Raw genomic sequence first — 23651 nt, 5'->3', positions numbered from 1 at the left:
TTCCCCATATTTACAAGTCAATGTAAAGTCATCCTGCGCGACATTTCATGATCTTGTAAATATGTTTCCCTTTGACGCATAACTCTGCGTATAAGGGGAGTTCCATAAGTGTTGCCATGGGTGTTCCCACGCAACATCCATGGAAGTTGATGCATTCCCAGATTTACAACATTTTGTAAACCTGAGATTGTGTCAGAATCCTACGCGTCCCCAGGGAAGTCTTAAGAGGCGCAATGAGGAGAAATACTTTTATTTCGCCATGTGTTTTCCTCTTTCTGTGGGTGCAGTATACATAAAAAGAGGAAAATGCCTTTAATGATTGTTTTTATGCAGGTAAGTGTTCCTTCCTGCACAAAAACAATCATCCACTCATCGCAGGTACCCTTTTAAAATGATGCAAGGGTGTCTGCCATGGCGCATGGCTGCTGTTTGTGCGTGGCGCAGGGGAGGACAGAAGTGTGGATACAGCGCATTTCTGCCTTTTTATTTTGATGCACTGCTAGGCAGCAGGAAGGCTTGCTACTATGCGCCACAATATTGTAAATGAGGCCCACTGCTTTTACATCTATATTATTGAAATCAATATTGACAACAACAATATTGTTGACAACAACAATATTGTTGACAACAACAATATTGTTGAAAATAACGTTACTTACCTGAAATATCGATATTCTTGACAACAATATTTCCGCATCTGTGAATTTGAAGTTCTGTGGATTCTGATTGTGAAATGTACATCCATCATATTTTTATTTCTAATCTATCAACTTTTGTCACAAATTAATGTTTTTCAATATTATCACCGATTTATGAGTGAAACCCTCTTTTATTTGAGTGGTAGGAGGATTATCTAGAAAACTTACTCTCAAAAACAGGAGTTTCTTTTCATCTTAATCCACCTCTAGTGAATTTCAGTGATGCCTCTGTTATCAGGCATTTCACCCAGTATCAGACATGTCACAAGCGATCCAAAGATATGAGAATAGTCCACACAACTTCCTAAGTAGTCCTCTTGAAGCATACCGGTTAAGAAGGAGTGTGAATCTACTATTCAAGAGAATTTGGTGAAACTAACTTGTACTTTTTGAGGAATTATTTGCTGTCTTTCAGATGATGGGGTCGTCAACATGACTGTCTTTTTTCATATCAAGTACTTAATGCACTAAGCTTTTTTAATTTTCCCCTATTTTCCTTTCTATTTTGTTCTCTTGTTGTGTTTTGTTTTCTTTGCTGTTCTTTCCTCACTGCCTGTTCCATCTTGCATTTCTCTGTCTGTCCGTGACATCTCACCTTTAGATATGGCTTGCCAAAGCAGCTCTTCCAGAACTTTTGTCACAACTTTTATACATTTTTATATAGTGTGTTCAAAAGAATTAAGAATTGATCAACACATACTATTTGCTGTTTGGTTATCATTCAAGCTCCTATTGTTCTTCCATTGCAATGCAGGAGTTGCATTTGTTTCAGCATCTGGAAAAGACTATTTGGTGAATGCAGAATCCATGTTGGAAAGAAGGTTTCCCACACTATAAATAACACATTCTGCATAAAAACCTGTAAAGTTATCACTCAATATTTCCATAGACCAACTATTTAACGTGCAATTTTCACAGTTCTTAAACATAAGGGATTGTTAGAAATTGAGTTTCTGGTTGGCAGGGGTATGCACCCTTTCCAAGAAGGCACCACAATATTAGTCAAGGTAATTCAGATACACACTAAAAGATAACCTGTGCTTATCCTCTGGTAGCTTCAGGCAGAGCAGTTGGTCTTATTTTAAGAGGCAATGTGTAAAGTATTTGTGAAACACACACACACAAACACACGCCCACACACACAGTAACACAATGAAAAGACCACAAAAAGACTCTGCACTATATTAGAAAAAGACACTTATTATATAAATAAATCAAGACCAAAGGAACAAAAATCCAATATGTAGAAGTCGAGTTATGAATTTTTGAAGAATAAAAATAATTCTAGTGCTTAGAAGCAATAAGCGCCAATGGAGGTCATCTGGACACAGTCAGCACTTCAGGCTGATCGCAATGGAGTGCTGGCCAGATACAGGAGCCATGAGGTCGGAGGGAACAGAGTACCTTGATCCTGGAACCTTGAGCCCTGAGTCTCAAGCAACAGGAGGCATGCCAACAAACCCTTGGAGATCACTTTGGTTGCATGGCTGAGTACAGCACTCCTTCAGCAGGGTCAGAGAGCGGCGAGCAGCAGGGCAGCACAGCAGAAACGCAGGTCTTCTAGATCAGCAGAGTGTCAGTCCTTGAAGCGGCAGAGCAGTTCTGCTGGCAAATTCCAGATGCATGTCCAGAATTGTCTGCTTTGGTGGGATCAGACAACTAGTCCTTATACCCAGCTGTGCCTTTGAAGTGGGGGTGACTTCAAAGAAGGGTCTTTCAAGTGCATAGAAGCTCTTTCTTCACAGACCTGGCTCAAGCCTAACTATAGAAGGTAATCAGCCCTTTGTGTGAGGACAGGGCACAGCCTGTTCAGGTGTGTCAGCACATCCCTCTCTTCCTGTCCAGGGCGAGCCATCAGAATGCAAATGAGTACTCAGACACACCTAACCTTGCTGTGTTTGTGGAATGCTGAAGGGAATACACAAAGTGTAGCTGTCACCCACCCCAGATGTGTATTGGAGACAGGCTGCAGGCACACAGAGTTGTAGTAGCAGATAAATGTCCACTTTTTAAAAGTGGCCTTTCTAAAATAATAATTGTAAATCCAACTTTACCAGTAAAGAGGATTTATCATTACCATTCCAAAGATATAACACATGATACATCCACTCCTTTCTAATCAGGAATTACAGTTTAAAAGTGTATTAAGAGATTCCCAATGTTACCCTATGAGAGAAGCAGGCCTCAAACTAGTGAAAAATGAATTAAGTGTTTTTTACTACCAGGACATGGAAATCTTAAAAGTTCATGTCCTACCTTTTTCTTGAAAGAGCACCCGGCCCTTTGGGCTACCCAAGGCTTACCTTAGGGGTGACTTATGTGTAATAAAAGAGGAGTTTAGGACTGGGCAAGCGGTCTTGAATGCCAAATCGAAGTGGAAGTAAAACAGCACAGAAAAGATCTGAACTGGCAAGTGTGGGACATATTTAAAGGGTTACTTGTGTGGTTAGCACAATCAGTGCTAAGGCCCACTAGCAGCATTTCAGTTACCAGTCCTGGGTATACGGTATACCACTTTACAAGGGATTTACAGGAAATTTAAATATGCCAATTGTGTATGCACTATTGTTACCATGTTTAGGGAAGAAGCAGATGCACTTTAGCCTTGGTCAGCAGTGGTAAAGTGCTCAAAGTCCGAAGGCCAGCAAAAAGAATCTGCAAAAATTGGAGGCACGCAGACAAAAAGTTTGGAGGAAGACCGCCCTAAGGATGATGGCTCTAATAGTGATGTCTTTCATCTTTTTGTACATAAGTGAAATAAAAAAAACATAAATAATGTTCTAAATACGATCATACGGGTGCTAAATTACATTGCTCATGTAGAAACATTCACAAAGATACAACATTTCTTTTAGCTTTTCCTTGGCATGTAGTTACATTGATGCTATTAAGAATGTCCCAATAAAATATAGCAGAGCACTTCTCTTTTTGTGTTGCGTGGTTGTTTTTTCATGTATGAGTCAGTGAAGCCTGACTCTTAGATGGTCTCGTTATTGCTTTCTTTTTTTGCAAACCAGGACAGCCTGACCCTAAAATGACCACCCCGAAAATGTGTGAGATCTACAGCAAAAGCCATATGCAGTGTTCGTGATATTTCACTTGATCTATTTACTTTATCAAAACTGTTTAGTGCACTTTTGTTTTCTTTCTAACTTTCCTTCGTTCTTTCTCTGTTGGACGCTTCAGGAAAAGAACTGCTCGATGTATTGAGAAATAAACTGTATCGGTACCAGTGTTAGGTAATATCTATAAACATTAGGGTGTCTTCACCTGGGCCTTCCAGTGCATAAAGGAGATGTACTTAGAACCAGGAGAATAAGGGGCATATTTACAAGAAAATGTCAGAGCACAGAGCTGCGCCAAATTTGTTAGCGCCACGCTGCGATATTTTTTCAAATATTAATAATCCACATTTGTAAAGCGCACAATCACCCGTAAGGGTCTCTAGGCGCTGGGGGCCATCGGGAAGATTAAGCAAGCTATTGCCCAGAGTCACATGGTGGCGGCCTGAGCTGCCGCCGGTGCTGGGGATCAAACCGTGATCCCCAGATTTCGGAGTCAGTCACCATAGCCGCGGCGCCACACCTCTTCCAGATGCAGGGATGCGCCGTATTTACTACAGTACAATGCACCCCTGTGTTTTCCCTAGTGCTGGCGCTAAAATTAGCTGCCTAGCTCTCACGCCCGCACCTTTGCAACATAGTGCAAGGGTGCCTGCGTTGCAGGGATCATTGGTTAATCTGCAGGAAGGTGTTCATTCTTGCACATAAACAATCCATAATGGCTATTTGTTACTTCTGCAGCACACATAGAAGTAGCAAATCGCTCTCATTTAACAATTGTTTATGTGCATGTAGGGACACCTTCCTGCACATAAACAATCATTAAATTTAATGATAGTTTATGTGCAGGAAGGGACACCTTCCTGCATATAAACATTCATTATTGGCTTTTTGCTCTTTCCATGTGTCATAAGATGGCATAAGATGGCATGACATGTTCTGTGAAGTAAGAGTTGATTATAAGTTATTTTCGTTTATTTTATTACTTTATTCGGATAAAATCATATCCATAAAACAAGCGAGCACATGCAATATTTAAATACATACAATCTTAAACACTACACATAATTCTTTGATACAGTACAAGCTATTAAAGTGCAATTATACAGTGTTCATCTAAATATGGGCTCGAACTGCAGTTTTCAAAAAGGCGCCCTCACAAATTATTAACTCGTCCTCTCTCAATGTGAGAAGAGTTTTATATGCATCTCTATGGTCAGCCTTTTTTTTAAAAAGAGAGTCGGAACAATTTAGTATATCGTTCATAATACTGACCGTAAAACAAGAAATGTAACAGGCTTTGGCCCAAATGCCCATTACATGGACAGGGAATAAAATCAAGATTTACTTGATAGCCCATGGGAAAGTATAATAGGTACTTAACAGTGCCTGCCCTTAGGCAGAAAAAAAGGCCACGCTCCCATCGGCTTAGTTAGATCACAGGCCAGATGTTGTCCATTCTCAGTATTCAGATTTTTTTGATTTTTTTTAAAATGAGTTTTATATAGCGCAAACTTGACCAGAAGGTATCGGATATCAGAGCGCTTTACATGAGCACCAGTTGCGTTACATGAGGACACATTCATTTTTGTTAGGCACGGGGGGATTAAGTGATTTGGAAAACACACCAAAGAGACAAGGGTGTACTGTTTCTCTGACTCCCTTTTAACAGTCTAAACTCACACAACAGAGAAACTACTCTACATATAACAGTATAGCCTCATCCATACAGTATCTTATTCGTAGATTAAGGATATTAGTCCTACCATAAATATGCACAGGGGGACAGACAAAAAAGTGTATACTGTTCCTTGCAACAACACTTAGAGGAAGATCATAGATATCTTAATACTGCCCTCACACACCTCGCGGTGTCATGCTTCATCACTGGGCCGCATCAGACACGTAGGTGCAGACAAACACTCTAGATGGAGCGCAATCTTTTTTTTACGAAGACAAGTGTTGAGGGTCAGGGTAAAAGGAATACAGATGTGATGATACACAAATGACACTAAGACATAACATAGAAAAGAAAACAGAGAAAAACAGGAAGGCCTCTTCCCTGTTTTCACAGGACCAAACAATGCAGTATGAAAGTATTAAAACAGCCTAAGGATCAACCTTCTCCTATTTATACTGTTGGTGATCCCTGGCAGGGTTAAAAAGTAAGATCAGGGGTAAGTAGGGAAAGTCACGGTCCCTATATCCCCACTGCTGCTACCAACATGTTTCTGCCTCTACATCGCCTCCATCCGGATGGCATTTAGGCTTTCATCAGGGTATTGGTCCCTGTTTTCCAATCCTTACCCAGCTAGGGTGTTTATTACCTTAATTCTTGCGTAGTGGTGGAAAACTGTTCCACTTATTCTCCCTCGCCAGTATTTCTGTGGGGGAACACATACCTAGGGATCAAAGATAGAGCGTCAGTCATATTGCCCTACTCTATGAACATTATTGTGTCCCCTATGGTAAGACATAGATCAAACTCATATGTGCTGTTAAGAACAATAACCAACATAGTTATCGCCGCCAAAAATAAAAAAGGAGTCACTCCGCTGCTGGTCCGACACCACACTCGCTCTCTTGAACATACAAATTCCATAGACCATGAGGACAGTCTTAGGTCTCTATTAAAATAGTCTGTCAATTCGTTTGTGCTATACTCACACGAGTTTATGAGGATTGCTCTAAACCCGGGGCTGCGTGGGGCTGTGTTCTCGCCGTCACACTGCAAGGGTAAGAGGCAAGTATATCATAAGACCTCATAGTATTGAATTAGCGAGGGGCTGGTACGGTTGTCTATGACGGGCTTTTCAGCACACATCTTTAACCATCAGTCATCCCGAGTGTTCCCTCTTAGGTCCGGGAGGCTGGGGTTGATAGTATAAGTGTGCTTGATTACTAAGAGGTACAATATGGTGTAATTCAATACTAAGAGGTCTTATGATATACTTGCCTCTTACCCTTGCAGTGTGACGGCGAGAACACAGCCCCACGCAGCCCCGGGTTTAGAGCAATCCTCATAAACTCGTGTGAGTATAGCACAAACAAATTGACAGACTATTTTAATAGAGACCTAAGACTGTCCTCATGGTCTATGGAATTTGTATGTTCAAGAGAGCGAGAGTGTGGTGTCGGACCAGCAGCGGAGTGACTGCTTTTTTATTTTTGGCGGCGATAACTATGTTGGTTATTGTTCTTAACAGCATATATGAGTTTGATCTATGTCTTACCATAGGGGACACAATAATGTTATTATTATTATTATTATTATGTTTCTTATATAGCGCCAAAATCGACCCCCGAAGGGGTATCTCCGCGCTTGCCTTGGGAACCCGTCCTGGCTTATCCCTGTGAGATAGCCCCTACAGGGCATCCCCAAGGTGAAAGCCAGGCATCCCGCCGCGGGGGGGCCGTTGTGGAGATTAAGCAAGCTTAATGCCCAGAGTTGCAGAGTGTGAACCCATGATTAGGTCAGGCACCGAAGCGAGAATTATCGAGTCCATGGACATTTGAGCTCAAGACCCTGCCGCGTCGGGAATTGAGCCCTGGTCCCGGATCTGACCTCTGCTTCAGGGTCTGCCTGCTCTAACCAGTGAGCCACACTTCTCCAATGTTCATAGAGTAGGGCAATATGACTGACGCTCTATCTTTGATCCCTAGGTATGTGTTCCCCCACAGAAATACTGGCGAGGGAGAATAAGTGGAACAGTTTTCCACCACTACGCAAGAATTAAGGTAATAAACACCCTAGCTGGGTAAGGATTGAAAAACAGGTACCAATACCCTGATGAAAGCCTAAATGCCATCCGGATGGAGGCGATGTAGAGGCAGAAACATGTTGGTAGCAGCAGTGGGGATATAGGGACCGTGACTTTCCCTACTTACCCCTGATCTTACTTTTGAACCCAGCCAGGGATCACCAACAGTATAAATAGGAGAAGGTTGATCCTTAGGCTGTTTTAATACTTTCATACTGCATTGTTTGGTCCTGTGAAAACAGGGAAGAGGCCTTCCTGTTTTTCTCTGTTTTCTTTTCTATGTTATGTCTTAGTGTCATTTGTGTATCATCACATCTGTATTCCTTTTACCCTGACCCTCAACACTTGTCTTCGTCAAAAAAAAGATTGCTTTATCTAGAGTGTTTGTCTGCACCTAGGTGTCTGATGCGGCCCAGTGATAAAGCATTACACCGCGAGGTGTGTGAGGGCAGTATTAAGATATCTATGATCTTCCTCTAAGTGTTGTTGCAAGGAACAGTATACACTTTTTTGTCTGTCCCCCTGTGCATATTTATGGTAGGACTAATATCCTTAATCTACGAATAAGATACTGTATGGATGAGGCTATACTGTTATTTGTAGAGTTTCTCTGTTGTGTGAGTTTAGATTAAGTGATTTGCCCAGAATCACAGGATGTTGCTCATCCTTGCCGAGACTCAAACCCGGTTCCCCAAATTTGTCAACGACCCCCTAGCTGTTGGGCCAACCCCTGTCCCCAATGATGTAAAGCTATGCTAGGTTTACTTGACTCCTTGGCCAATATATCCTCGATATAGCGCCTATACGGATTATAGGTCATAATTATTACATTGAAATGTATCCATGAATTTAACTCTCTTTTATGTTTTTGAGTAATGTATGTTCTTTAAACTTGCTAATGCATGAAAATACTATTTGTGTCTTCCTGTTTAAGCATGAATTAGCACATTAAATAAAGACCTAATTTTGCCAATGCATATTCAGTTAATTTGATATTTTTGAAAAAGTGTTTCTGTAACCTTTTAACAACAAGCAACCATTTTGATCGGTAAATATTAAGCCATGTCTTCACGAGCTTTGACTGCGTAGCCCTTCCTGGCAAAGAGGGATTAATGTGCCATAATAAAGGACTGCTGCATTTCCTTAACAATATCAACCAACAGACCTAAAGCTGACCTGTAAAAAGTTGTAGAATGACACTAAGCCAATAAATAAGTGTTAATTTGATCTGTAACGTTTCTAAGGGTGTAAAGTATTTTCTTCTAATATTCTACAGAGCATTTTATGACAATAACTTTGAGGGAAAAATGCAACAAAAAAATGCTAGTTTTATTGACAAAGGTCCGTACATTGTATTGAATTACAAAATAACTCCCTGTTTACGTCAGTGTGTGCCATGGGATTAAAAAAAAACTTGGAATTAAAAATGTTCTGATGGAGTAAAAGATTTGGGAGCTCATTTACAAACGCCTTGTGCACAATTTTTAACCATTCACGCAGCGGATTTTCACGCAGGGTGTCACAAATCTAAAAAAATCTTTCCATACGCGTGACCAAAGTTATAACTATGAAAGTAATGTTCAGTAAAGGTGACACATTTTGCACCTCAAACTTTGCATGCAGGTAAAATTTCAGGCAAAAAAAGTGTTTTTATGCTATATATATATAAACAAATAAGGTTGTTAAAAGTGTACTGCATTTCGTCACCTCCCTTTTCCAGACAAGATGAAAGCACAATTGGCCTCATGCACAAAACATTTTTCCATTCGCATACCCTTTGATTCGTTAAATCAGAGGGTTTGCGATCGCTGAAACCCTTTTAGAAATGTACTGAGCCCATTTAGAAAAGGTTTTTAGAGTTGATAAACGAATTTAGAAAACCATAGGGAATCAGTAGTTGGAAGGGGCGTGCTATGTGCGTCCCTTCCAAATACCGACTCCTTATGGAATGTAATAATGTTATGTAACTGAAACTGGTCACAAAACATTACTGATGTGGTCACCCATTCACAAACAGGAAAGGGTATCTGGCGACCCCAACAGGACAGCACGCCTATGACTGTAGACATGCATAGTGGGCAGTGACAATGCAAAATAATGGGAGTCCTCTTGCAGGATGTGACAAGGCACTTTGTAGTCTCCCAGATCAAACAGATATTAATTTGTCTTAGGCTCAATGAAGGCCCTCTAAATGGTGTCTCTCCAAGCTGCTAGGGCTTACTGGGGAAAGCAGTGTGGTTTCCAGAGCGTTTAACTGTTTCTTATCCCATGCCATTGCACACAGTCTGCAAAGCATGCAATGGGATGGCTTAAAGGGTGAGGAGGCCCCCTCCAAAACAAGAAACGCTTCCCCACCTGCACCACGGGCTGTGGGGGCCCACAGTTACGCTCCTGATAGTGGGTTGCAAACTATAACTTGCCTCATTAATACTTGCGACCCACTGCTTATTTACAAGCACATTGCCCCCCCAGTGCATCACTTTTATTGACGCACTGGCAGCGCAGTGTGCCTGCCCTTAAGGCCATGTAAAGTCACCCTGAGTGACTTTTCATGGCCTTGTAAATATGGGCCCCTTTTGTGCTTCACTCTGCGTGAAAGAGGCGTTCCATGGGAGTTGCTGTGGGTGTTCCAACGCAACGTCCATGGAGCCTGACACATTCCTAGATTTACAAAGTGGTGAAAACCTGGTAATGCATCACAATTCTACGCCTCACCAGTAGGAGTGGCGCAAGAAGGAGCAATACTTGTATTTCTCCTTGTTACTTTCTATGTGTGCTGAAGGAGCACAATGCCATTAATGACTGTCTTTGTGCAAGAAGGTGTCCCTTCCTGTACAACAATCATCTCTGCAATGCAGGCAGGTTTGCACCATGGTGCAAGGGTGTCTACGTTGGTGCAAGACTGGAGTTTGTGCACAGGGGAGAAAGACAAGAATGTGGCGTATCATGTAGCTACGGCACATTTCTGCCCTTTTATTTTGATGCATGGCAGCGCAGCAGGAAGGCTTTCTGCACTGCCGTGGGTCAAAATATGGTAAATGAGGCCCTCAGTATTCTGTGAACCAACATATTAGTAACCTGTTTGGTTCTCAAAACACAAAGGCATTCGGTAGAATACGGTGCACAAATTTCGTCCTCTTTTACTGAATCTATTTTCAGTACATGAGGCCCAACACAGCTTGATCATCCCTTAGTGGAACGCCATTTGTGTTCGTCAGCAGGGAAGCTTAGGGCCAGATGTAGGTAGGCCGTTACCGATCGGTAACGGCCGAAAATACCGATTTTGGGCCCTTACCGATCGGTATACAGCCATCGAGATGTAGGGCAAAGAAAAAAGTCAAATTCGGAGCGAAAACCGAATCGGAATGAGTACCGAATGGAAAAGAATCCGATACGTACATACCGAAAATCGGATATGTAACGAATCGGTAACACACCGAATCGGATGCAAACACCGAATCGGTCCATGTACCGAATCGGTAGTGACACCGATTCGGAAAATAGCCGATTCGGTCCATGTACCGAATCGGTAGTGACACCGAATCGGAAAATAACCGATTCGGTCCATGTACCGAATCGGTAGTGACACCGAATCGGAAATTATCCGAATCGGTCCATGTACCGAATCGGTAGATACAGCGAATCGGAATAAAGCCGATTCGGTCCATGTACCGAATCGGTAGATACACCGATTCGGACATGAGCCGAATCGGAGAACCTACCGAACCGTTCGAATCACCGATCGGGAAATTCCCCGAATCGGACAGATGGGGAGATGTAGGGAGGCACAGAAACACCGATTTCGGCTCAAAATCGGTAGAATTCACTCGGTATTTACCATGGATTACAATCAGGTGGTAACCAACTCCAACCCATAAAAACAGCCCCAAAATGCATTGCAACTTGCAGGATGGCAGCTTTTTATGTCATTGCGAGGCGGCTACGGCTACAGCAGGAAGGACAGAGGGAATGGCAAAGAAATGAACAGGTCTACAGACAGAGGATAACCCTGTTCATGCTCACAGAGGCAGAGATCCTACAGAGATACAGGCTGGACTCTGACACCATTCTTGAGCTCATCAGGGACCTCAAACCATTGTTGGACCACCACACCCCAAGGGCACACGCCATCCCAGCACACGTCCAGGTGCTATGCAGCCTACACCTGCTTGCGTCTGGCAGCTATCAAAGTGGAGTTGCAGCGGCAGGAGGGGTGACCCAGAGCAGCCTGTCAAGGTTCTTCCACACATTCCTTGACGCCATGATACACAGGATGGACCAATACATCTCTTTCCCTGCAACCCACGCAGAACTGCTACAAACTAAAGCTGACTTCTACCAGATGGCACAATTTCCCCAAATCATTGGCTGCATAGATGGCACGCACATTCCGATTTGCCCACCAGCGGACACAGAATACATATACCGCAATCGGAAGTCTACGCACACCATCAACGTGCAGGTGATCTGCAATGCGAAGTGCACCATCACAGACCTGGTAGCAAAATTCCCAGGGAGTACCCGCGACTCCTATATTTTCCAACAGAGCGGCATCTATGCACGGCTGATGGCTGGCGAATTTGGTGAAGGATACCTCCTAGGTGAGACACATCATCAGACCCCCATAACACAAAGTAGCTAGGTGTAATACATGTATGCATGTGCGTAATGTTACCCCTTTCCCTTCCAGGCGACAGTGCATATGCCCTCCGCTCATTCATACTCACCCCCTACCTCAACCCCTCCACACCCAGCCAAAGGAGGTATAACCGGGCCCACAAAAGCACAAGGAATGTCGTCGAACGGACCTTTGGCATCTGGAAAAGTAGATTCAGATGCCTGCACAAGAGTGGAGGTGCAAGGCAGTATACCCCCATCACCTGCTGCAAGATCATAGCTGTATGTGCAATGTTACACAACCTTGCGGTGAAGAAGGGCACTGAGGTGGAGTTGTCTGACTACGAGGACCATGACGACGACGAAGCTGTGCCACTAACACAGCCAGCTGGGGTGTCTACGCCAAGTGATGGCAGATACAGACGTGAGGAGATTACAGAAAACTATTTCTGAGTGAGTACAGATGCACAGACAGGTAAATGGTTGTGGTGAAAAGCAAATTTTAATACTGTTGCAACACAGTTACTGCACTGATGTGCAACAAAAAAAAAGGGTAATAGCTAACAAAACAAAAGTCTAAGGTCCAGGTTGCTCACCCGCCCTTGCAAGCCTACTTCTTTGAGCACTTGGCAGCCCCACTGGGGTGTCCCTCACCCCCTTCAGAATGTCCTGCGGCTTCTGCTGAGCGCCTGGTGCTCCTGCGTGGCTCTGACGCAGCGCTGGCCGGGCTGCTGCGGCTGCTGCTGTCCCCAGCATCCCCCAGGTCCAGGGCAGGATTTGCGGCAGTGTTTGAGATAATCATGGCCTCCATTGCTGTGGTGATGCGGGCCATTCCCCTTGTTATCTCGGCGGTATTTTGGGTGAGACTTGACTCCATTTTGGCACAGCGCTGACAGAGTTGCGCCGTTGCAGCAGCAAGGCGGCTTATGGAGCGGTTTTGCACGCGGGCATCCCGCCTGCGCGAGAGCTCATGCTCCTCTAGTCTGCCGCATAACTGGGTAATGGCAGTGGTTAGCCTGCCTAGAACTGCTGCTACCTCCTTGTTGGTATCTACAAAGGCCTTGAAACCTTTCACCATCTCCCCCATCTGCAGGTTGTGCTGCAGGAGCTGACGTTGGCAGGCCATGATGGACTTCGCCTGCTGCCTTTGGATTTTCACCATATTCCCTTCAAGGCCCAGGAAGACACTGCCCTCCGGTGCTGGCGCTGCAGTGCTGGGAATGGCACGGCGCCGGGTACTGCTGCTGCCGGCCTGCTGAGTGGGCTGGGGTGCCACTGGTGGGGGTGTGGTGCTGGCCGGGGCCTGAGCCCCTGCTCCCAGGACAGGGTTTACTGGAGCCACAGCCATAATCGTGGCAGGAGCTGGTGTAGGTGGATGGAGGTCCCTTGTCGGGGAGTTCTCTGGGGAGAACAGCAAGGGGGGTGTGCTCGGCATTTGTGGGGAGTGAAGTAAATCATAGTCAATTGCCAGGTCTCCCTCAATACCCAGCCCAATGGTGTTGTCCTCCTCCTCCTCGGCAGCCTGACTCGTGCTCGGCCCTGTGACTGCACTGGTAGTTGGTGCTGCTGCCTCTGTTGTCTGTGGTTCTCCGCCTGATGGTGCCCCTAGGTACAAAGAAGCATTTGTAAATTGAGTGCCGATGTATTACAGTCAGTACAATTAAAGCATTCCACATGTCCTTGCATCTCCTTAGAATGTGTTCCACTGTTTCCTATCTTGTGATTCTGCACTGCCATATTTTGCTAACTTCTGTTGACTACATATACCATGATGCTTGTCTCTTGTATGTTGGTTACAGTACTGGGCTGGGGTTTGGCTGTGCATTGTGTCTAATGGGGAGGTGTCTGGTAGGGTGTGTCATGATGCGCATGCTTCTTACCTGTAGCTGTAGCTCTGGCTGAGCTGTCCAGGGTCCCAATTCCGGTCACGCTCTCCCTCTCAATGGTGCTGGACACCAGTTCCTCCAGCTCTGTGAGGGGTGGCGCCGGGTTCCTGCCTCCACCTGTCACTCCAGCTTGCCTCTGGATCTCAGCCATCTTACGTTTGGTCAGGCTGCGGATATCATAGAAGCGCTTCTTCAGCTCATCAAGGGACCTGGGGGTGACACCTACAGCATTGACCTTTTGGGCGATTTCACTCCAGAGCCTCCTCTTGGTGCTGTCCGGCACATTGAGGGACAGCTTCCCGAATAGCTGCCTGTGCACCCTCACCACCTCCTCAACCAACACCTGCAGCTCGATGCTGCTGAACTTTGGCTTCCTCTTCTGGCTGGACTTCTGGCTCTCACTGGGGTTTGCCATGTTGCTCTGAACAGTTCTCTACCTCCTACTCCCACTGCTGCTAACTGTGAGTGTTCAGCTCAGGCTGGCTCTCCAGAAAGTTCTTAATTAGCTGCACCTGCCAGGGTTGCCACTCCCTGTTTGGGTGGGGGAGGGGGGATCCACCTCATTGGCTGAATCGGCTTTTACCGAATCGGCTTTTACCGATTCGGTTTCTTCAATGCATTCCTATGGGCTTTTTGCCCATGGGTGTGTTTTCATACCTCCGATTTGGTAATTGCCGAATCGGATTTTACCGACTCGGCTATTTCCGATTCGGTGGTAGCCGATTCGGCTATTTCCGATTCGGTGGTAGCCGATTCGGTACTTTCCGATTCGGTCCGTGCCGAATCGGTACGTAGCGATTCACATTACCGATGCCGCCCGATTCGGTATTATTTCGCTGTTTGTTTGCTACATCTCGGTTTCCGATTTCAGAATACCGATTCGGCCCGCCTCGGTATTTTGAATTCGGAAAATCCCTTTTACCTACATCGGGCCCTTGGTGCACTATCTAACATTATGAACTATGTACATTTGTCTAACTCGAATGAAAGAGATGTAGGATAGTCTCTAAAGCCTAAATATATTTGTATTTTCTTAAGTTCGTGCTTTTATTTTAGGGAGAGAAAAATTGTAAGGAAAGCAGCAAAAGGATCCTGATTAAACCCAAATAGGATTTAAAAAATAATATTTTTGTAATTACAGAGAACATTTTGAAGAAGAAAACTATCTTAAATGTTGCAAAATGTAATGGTGTGGCTTCCCTTCTTTGTTGCCAGAGTACAAGCATTCTCTCAATTTGCAATGAATTTTTGGAAAGGAGCTATAAGTATAGAAAATATTGAGTTGTTTGAGTCCTGTATTTGTTTCCAGACGCTTCAGCAAAATATTGGCTTCTCGCTGAGCTGCGCGCTCTCACATGCCCCCTGCTTCATAAAGGAGCAGAAAAAACTCATGGGTCATTATCTGTATTGGTAGTGATGGAATGCAAACATGTATCACGGCGACATGATGACTCGTTATCCCATAGGGAATGCTTGCACACATTGATCGACATAACTCTCTGCTTCCTCAAGTTGTTAAATATTACTTAATGTGCTTGTTGACAGATTGATCTCCGTGATGATCCCAAGACCTTGTCTCGCCTGCTGTACATGAAAGAGAAACCAATCACATACGAGCAAGGAATAAAACTGGCAAAACAGGTACGACTATAAGACCCTGTAAGGCGGTGTGTTGTGTGACTTTGGGCCAAACGGGGGTACAGCGCAGACCAATATCATGTTCTTTATGTGTGAAAAAGGCCGCTTTATTGAAGACAGGTGCACCACACAATGTTAACCTTGGCCTTTGCCTTACAAAACCACACCTCACTATACATTTATTCACCTATCTTGCCTCCTACCCCCACCACTAAGATTTACCAACCCTTATTCTTTCCTTGCAACTATTTAAAACCATTACCCAGTCATTAACTATTGAACTTTAACCCTGTAACCTCTTACCTCCTTCTCTAAACATCTACCTAACTATCTCCTATCTCAACTTCTCCTTATTGCCTGTTCCCAGAGTAACTTGTTCACAACCGTAAACTTAACCTGTAAATATGTAAAAACTAGCTACCAACTGCCTTGAACCTGCTTCAAGCATGGTAGAACTGGGGGTCTCTAGTTGGCGGTGGTAGGTACCACTGTCCAAATAGGGACCCTTGCTTCTAGTCAGGGTAAGGAGGATACACTCATTAGATAACCCCTGCTCACCCACTTGGTAGCTTGGCACGAGCAGTCAGGCTTATCAAAGGAAATGTGTAAACAAGTTGTACCAACGCTCACAGTAACACAGTGAAAACACCACAAACTGACTCCACAACAGTTTAGAAAAATAAAGGTATTTTAATCTAAACTACACAAGACCAAAACGACAAATATCCAACATACACAGTTCAAGAACATGGTTTCAAAAGTGTTCTTAAGGTTGCTTTAAAATAATCCACTGTTGCGTCACGTTTTAACCAACAGTACCTTTAGATGCAACAAAAGTTCCAAGTGAAAGCTGAAGTGGTGAAAAGCAAGCGATGCGTCACTCCTGAGACCCTGGGGAGGCGGTGCGACAACCCCGCTGGACATAGCGGGCGTGTTGCGATGACTCCGGTCTGTCTTGGGAGGTATGAGATACCTAGCGTGGATTCTTTTGTGGAAGCGGCTATCAAAAGGTACGATGCAACGATCTTCGGGTCGGCGACGATCTCCGGTGCAGCGACAATGCGCGGCTCAGCGACGATCTTCTACTCTCTTGGCCCCTCGATGCGATGTGGCTGCGACGATGTTCGCAATGACGTGATGCGGTCCGCAAGCAAGCGGTGTGACAATCTCACCCAGTGACGACAGGCTCTGCGACTATACTCTTCCCGCCCCGGACTTGTGCATCCCGCAAACGAAGGATGCAATGACTCTGGCAGCGGCAACAGGCGCTGCAACGATCTGGGCCTTCGTAACGGCGGGAATTTCCTTGCACTGACGGGGCTGCGGCTTGTAAGCGAGCGATGCGATAAAACCTGCAGAAAGTCTGCAAAATCCTGGTTTCCAGCTTCCCCACACAGGTACAACTTCCAGAGGCACCACAACTTTCCCAAGCACTCTAGGAAGGACAGAACTCTCTCAGCAGAGTTCAGGGAAGCTGGGGGTGAAGTCCTTTTGTTCCTGGGACATCTTAACAGAGAGCCAGCTCTTCTCAGGCCCTTGGAGATTCCTTCAAGCATGGGGACACAGCACAAATCAAAGTCCTTCCCCTCTCCTTGGCAGCAAAGTAACAGCAGGTCAGTCCAGCAGAGCGGTCAGTCCAGCAGAGCAACAGCAGCACAGTCTTCCTTCTTCAGTTTCAGCTTTCTCCTTGGCAGAGTTTCCTTCTTGATTCCAGGATGATCTAATTTTCTATAGTCAGGGGTCCTGTACTTATACTCCTAAAAGTCTTTGTACTCTTTGTGCAGGAGGGCTCTGAGCCCGGTCTGAATCAGTTCTGGGTGTTCCTTGAGCACTTTGTTTTCCTGGCCACTCCTTTCCGTTCAGAGAGAGGGGCAGGGTCATCAGACGACCAACAGGAGGTGGAATCAGCATTGTGGAAGGCAGGCACAGCCCTATTCAGGCCCAGGTGCTACCCCCTCCCACCACTCCAGATGCAGATTGAGCTATCCAGCCCAGGGATGGCCCACTCACCCTCCTGAAGCCACCCAGCCCCTGTCACTCACAAACCAGACAGTCAATTCACAAACAGGCCAAGGCACACAGAAAGGTCAGACAAGAGAACAGCAACTTTCTAAAAGTGCTATTCTCAAACACAGGATTTAAAAACAACCTTCCCTAAAAGATGTGTTATTAAATTCTGAGTTCAGGGATACCAGACCTTTAAGTCCTATCTTGCTCCTATGGGAAGATATGCTGGTAGCCACTGTAGCCAGCATTCCCCATGACAGCCTATGGGACAAGATAGCCTTAAAATAGTGAAAAACGAAAATGGCTGTAATTCACTACCAGAGCATGTCACCTGCACTAGTACATGCTCTCTACCTTTAACATACACTGCACCCTGCCCAGGGGGGTACCTTGGGCCTTCCATAGGGGTGACCATTGGTCACAGAAAGGGAAGGGTTAGGCCTGGTCAGTGGGGACACTGACCAGGAGGACATAGCAGTTCATAGACTGCACACAGGCACTGCGGTGGCAGGCCAGAGACACTATTTTAGGGCTACTCATGTGGGTGGCACAATCAGGGATGTATGTCGTTACTACGCATGCTTTTACAACGCATGCCTTTACCACGCAGGTTTTACAACGCAAGTTGTTACAACGACTTGCGTTGGGGGGCGCTGGACAGTGAATAGTTTAATTTACTATTCCAACTCCAGTCCCCGTGGATAGTAGGGAAGGTTTTGGATAGTAAATTAAACTATTCCCTATCCTACAGCGCCCCCAGCGCAAGTCGTTGTAACGACTTGTGTTGTAAAAGTTCCGTGGTAAAGGTACTGCAAGGTAAAAGTTGTGTTGTAAACGATGTTCCCCCACAATCAGTGCTGCAGGCCCACTGGTAGCATTTGAATCACCAGCCCTGGCACTCTCAGTGCACTTTACTAGGGACTTATTGGTAATACAAATATGCCAATCATGGATTCCCAATCACAATAACAATTTATATAGGGAGCACTTGCACTTTGACAGGGATCAGCACTGGCAAAGTGCCCAAAGCATCTAAACCAGCAAAAACAAAATCCAGCACAGCATGAAAAATACAGGAGGTAGAGGCAAAAAGATAGGGGGAAACCACGCCAAGGATGCCAGGTCTAACACTTGTCCCCACTAGCTGAAAGTGGGGAGAACTACCCACCCGCTTGGGAGTTCTCTTCACTAAGGGGGAAAAACCTGGACAGACCATCAGCCTTGGTGTGTTCTGTGCCAGGGTGGTGTTCCACTGTAAAGTCCATTCCCTGTAGGGAGATGGACCACCTCAACAGTTTTGGGTTCTCACCCCTCATCTGCATTAACCATCTGAGGGCCCTGTGGTCTTTCTGAACATGGAAGTGAGTCCCAAACAGGTAGGGCCTCAGCTTCTTTAGAGCCCAGACCACAGCAAAAGCTTCTCTTTCAATTGCTCTCCACCTCTGCTCCCTGGGGAGTAGCCTCCTACTAATGAAAGCTACAGGTTGGGCCCAGCCCTCGTCATTGATTTGTGAGAGTACTGCTCCCACACCATGCTCTGAAGTGTCTGTCTGCCCTATGAACTCACTGGAGAAGTCAGGTGCCTTGAGCACAGGTGCTGTACACATGGCAGTCTTCAGGGCATCAAAAGCAGTTTGACAGGCATCGGTCCATTTCACTTTCCTGGGCTGTTTCTTTGAAGTCAGCTCTGTCAGGGGGGCAACGATGGTGCCACATCCCTTGACAAACCGTCGGTAATACCCGGTGAGACCTAAAAAGGCTCTCACCTCTGTCTGGTCTTGGGGGGCTCCCAAGCCAGAATGGTATCAATCTTCACCTGCAGGGGTACCACCTGGCCGCTCTCCCCCTGGTGTCCCAAATACACCACAGATCCCTTCCCTATCTGGCACTTGCTGGCCTTGATAGTGAGGCCTGCCCTTTGCAGAGCCTTCAACACTTCACAGAGGTTGTTGCAAGTGTTCTTCCCAAGTGGAGCTGAACACAGCAATGTCATCCAGGTATGCGGCGCTGAATTCCTCCAGCCTGGTCAATACCTGGTTAACCAGTCTCTGGAATGTGGCAGGGGCATTCTTCAACCCAAAGGGCATGATTCAGAACTGGAAGTGCCCCTCTGGCATTGAGAATGCAGACCTCTCTTTGGCCCCCTCAGTTAAGGCAATCTGCCAGTACCCAGAAGTTAAATCTAATGTACTGAGGTACTGGGCAGCTCTCAACCGATCCACAAGCTCATCAGCTCTGGGGATGGGGTGTGCGTCAGTCTTGGTGACTGCATTGAGCCCACCGTAGTCCACACAAAACCGGAGTTCTGGAGTGAAATGAAATAAAATGAAATTTGATTTGTAAAGTGCATGGCTGCCCTAGAGCATCCCAGCGCTACTAGAGCGTCCCAGCGCTACTAGTGGCACTGGGTGCAGCAGCTTTTGGCACTAAGACCACTGGGCTAGTCCAGGGGCTGCTGGAGGGCTCAATTACCCCAAGTGCCAACATCTTGGAAACCTCTTCCTCGATGCTGGCCCTGACCTTGTCAGCTACCCTGTAAAATTTCTGTTTCACAGGCAGACTATCTCCAGTGTCCACATCATGGACTCACCAATTGGTGACACCTGGGGCCAGGGAGAACAGGAGTCAAACTGACCCAACACCTGGCGACAGTCCCTCTGCTGTTCTTGGGTCAGGGTGAGTTAGAGGACCACACCATCCACTGACCCATCTTGCTCTTTCGCTGCCAGGAGGTCAGGGAGAGGATCACTATCCTCTTCTCTTCCAGCATCTGTAGCCATGAGCATTGTCACTTCAGACCTCTCAAAGTGAGGTTTGAGGCGGTTCACATGCAAGACTCTCAGGGGCTGCCTGGGAGTCTTCAAGTTAACCAGGTAGGTTACTTCTCCCTTGCGCTCCACCACCTTATAGGTCCTATAACAGGATGTCCATATAGCAGTTCAATGGGACTGAACCCTAAAGACTTCTGAGGCAGCTCCCTGTAGACAAACAACAGGTATGGTAGAAGACATCCCACTTCCTTCTAATGGGCTCTGCTAGGCCCATAATGATACCTTTCAGAGTGTGGTTGAACCTTTCAACCAACCCATTTCCTTGAGGGTGGTAAGGAGTGGTGAAGTTATAAGTTACCCCACACTCCTCCCAAAGAGACTTCATGTACCTAGAGATGAAGTTGGTACCTCGGTCGGAGACCACCTCTCTGGGGAACCCCACACGGGAAAAGATCCCCATAAATGCAAGGCCCACCACGGGTGCTGTGATTGTCCTGAGAGGGACTGCTTCCGGGTACCGGGTGGCATGGTCCACCAAGACCAGGATGAACCTGTTGCCTAAGGCTGTCTTGGGGTCCAGTGGCCCCACAATGTCGATGCCCACCCGCTCAAAAGGGATGCTCACCACAGGAAAGGGTTGGAGGGGTGCCTTGCACTTCCATCCGCTCTTGCCACTGCCCTGACATATCTGGCAAGATCTACAAAAGGTATTGACGTGCTTCTTCATCTGGGGCCAGTAGAAGTGGGTGACAAGCCTTTGGAAGGTATTGTCTTGCCCTAGATGTCCTGCGAGAGGCACGTCATGAGCCATACCCATTAGGAAGTTAATGAAGCGCTCGGGTACCACCAGCACACGGCTGCACCGGGCTCAGCGAACTTAGGCTCACTATAAAGCAACTCATCTTCCCAGTAAAGGAGATGATCCTTGGACGCTCCACCTGCTGCCTGGTCTGCAGCCTGTTGCTGCACACCAATGAGAGAAGGGCATTCCTTCTGCGCCTTGCAAAACTCCTCCCTGGAGGGACCACCTTCTTGCTGCCAATGGGTCAGCTCAGGTAGGTCTCCCAGTTTGGCCACCTGTTCCCCTGTAGGTCCCAGGGCATCCCCCTCGGGTTCTGCTCCCTCCTGGACCATGGGAACGGCTGGGGCTGTTTTCCCACGCCCCCTGCCACCTCTCGTGGTAGGTTCCTGGGTCACTGGTTCAGGCTCCAATTCTGCTGAATCACCCCTACTGGCTGCCATAGACCGAGTGGTCAAACAGACCCACTCAGGCAGACCCAACATCATAAAAATGAGCCTGGTGTTCCACTTCCTTCCACGGGGAACTCTCCAGGTCATTACCTAGCAGACAGTCTACAGGCATGGATGGACGTACCACAACCTTCAAGAGACCTGAGACCCCCCTCCACTCAAAAGGGACCTGCGCTACTTTGCAGAGGTGCACTGAGTTGTCAGCTGCAATAATGGGGTGGAGTACCTTGGGAATGACCTGTTCTTCAGACACCCACTGACACCTTATGTATGTCACGCTGGCTCCTGTGTCTCTCAGAGCCTCTATCTCCCTCCCATTGATGGTCACCTTCTGCCCATATTTCTTAGTGTTAGCGGGTAGACAGGTATCCTGGTCCATCTCTTGGTCTCCTAGGGAGACAAGGGTCATGACTGCTAGTCCCTCCTCTCACTGGAAATTAACTCCCCTCCCAAACCTAAACTGGCTAACTCTGGGGCTGGAGCACCAGTGGGTGCTGGAAGTTTCTTGGGGCATTTAGGAGCAAAGTGGCCCACCTCATTGCAGTGATAGCAGGTAGGGGGTCCCCTGTTGTCCCTGTTGTCCCACCTGCCCCAAGGGGGCCATGGCTGTCTAGGTCTGCGGGGTTGGGATTCCTTCCATGGGAACTATTTTCGGGCCCTTGAGAGAACTCCTTTTGGTTACCCTTATCCCCCCACTCTTCTGCTGAGGACCCTGCCCACCTTTGGCTGTGGGACCCACAATTCCTCTGTGAACCCGGTACTGGTCCAGCGGTCCGCCTCCTCAGCAAGCTCAATGGGGTCTGTCAGCTTGCTGTCTTAAAGATGCTGGAGCAGCTCTGGAACACAAAGACTACTCAAGTGCTCCCAACTAATTAAATGCAACAACCCCTTTAATCAGTTAATATGCTGCCCTTCATCCAACCTTCCAGTGCACGCGAGTACAAATTCACACACTCCATCCAAGTCTCAGACTCTCTCTTCTTGGAGTTCTTAAACAGCAGTATATATGGAGTAAGTCCATACCTGAGACATAGGGCCTCCTTCATATTGGGATAGGGCATGGTACCTGCTAATTCTAAGGGCTCTAGAGCAACGTTTCCCAAACTTGGGGTCCGTGAGACATTCCCAGGGGGTCCGCAGGACTTGAGTGCCTGTCGTAGTGAAAAATTAAACGCCCATGTGTCCTCACAGCACACAAGAGCTGTGACACAGAAGGCAGAAGGGCACAAAAAACGAGTGGATCAGAGGGAGAAAAGGGAACAAAAAACGAGGGAAAAACGAGTGGAACAGAGGGCAGAAAGGCACAAAAAACAAGTGGAACAGAGGGCAGAAGGGCACAAAAAAACGAGTGGAACAGAGGGCAGAAGGGCACAAAAAACTAGGGTAAAACGAGTGGAACAGAGGGCAGAAAGGCGCAAAAAACGAGTGGAACAGAGGGCAGAAGGGCACAAGAAATGAGGGGAAAACGAAGTGGAACAGAGGGCAGAAAGGTACAAAAAACGAGTGGAACAGAGGGCAGAAGGGCACAAAAAATGAGGGGAAAACGAAGTGGAACAGAGGGCAGAAAGGCACAAGAAATGAGTGGACCAGAAGGCAGAAGGGCACAAAAAAACGAGGGGGAATGAGTGGAACAGAGGGCAGAAAGGCGCAAAAAACGAGTGGAACACAGGGCAGACAGGCACAAAAAATGAGTTGGACAGAGGGCAGAAAGGCACAAACAAGAAGGGGAAAACGAGTGGCACAGAGGGCAGAAAGGCACAAAAAAACGAGGGAAAAATGAGTGGAACTGAGGGCAGAAGGGCACAAAAAATGAGGGGAAAAAGAGTGGAACAGAGGTCAGAAAGGCACAAAAGACGAGTGAAACATAGGGCAGAAAGGCACAAAAAATGAGGGGAAAACGAAGTGGAACAGAGGGCAGAAAGGCACACAAAACGAGTGGAACATAGGGCAGAAGGGCACA

General features: G+C 46.5%; 1 protein-coding gene across 1 annotated transcript in view; it reads left to right on the top strand.

The window, feature by feature from the left end:
* RHOJ (ras homolog family member J) overlaps positions 1–23651 on the top strand; it is a 581705-nt gene that overhangs the window by 543903 nt on the left and 14151 nt on the right. Inside the window, exon 4 of the mRNA XM_086937940.1 lies at positions 15570–15665. Coding sequence (XP_086794066.1) covers positions 15570–15665 — 96 coding nt within the window. The remainder of the gene's footprint in view (positions 1–15569; positions 15666–23651) is intronic.

Source organism: Lissotriton vulgaris, chromosome 9 (genome assembly GCF_964263255.1).
Source record: "Lissotriton vulgaris chromosome 9, aLisVul1.2, whole genome shotgun sequence".
NCBI classification, from domain to species: Eukaryota; Metazoa; Chordata; class Amphibia; order Caudata; family Salamandridae; genus Lissotriton; species Lissotriton vulgaris.
Note: the sequence above shows the minus strand (reverse complement) of the source record. Positions and strands in the feature narration are given on the sequence as shown.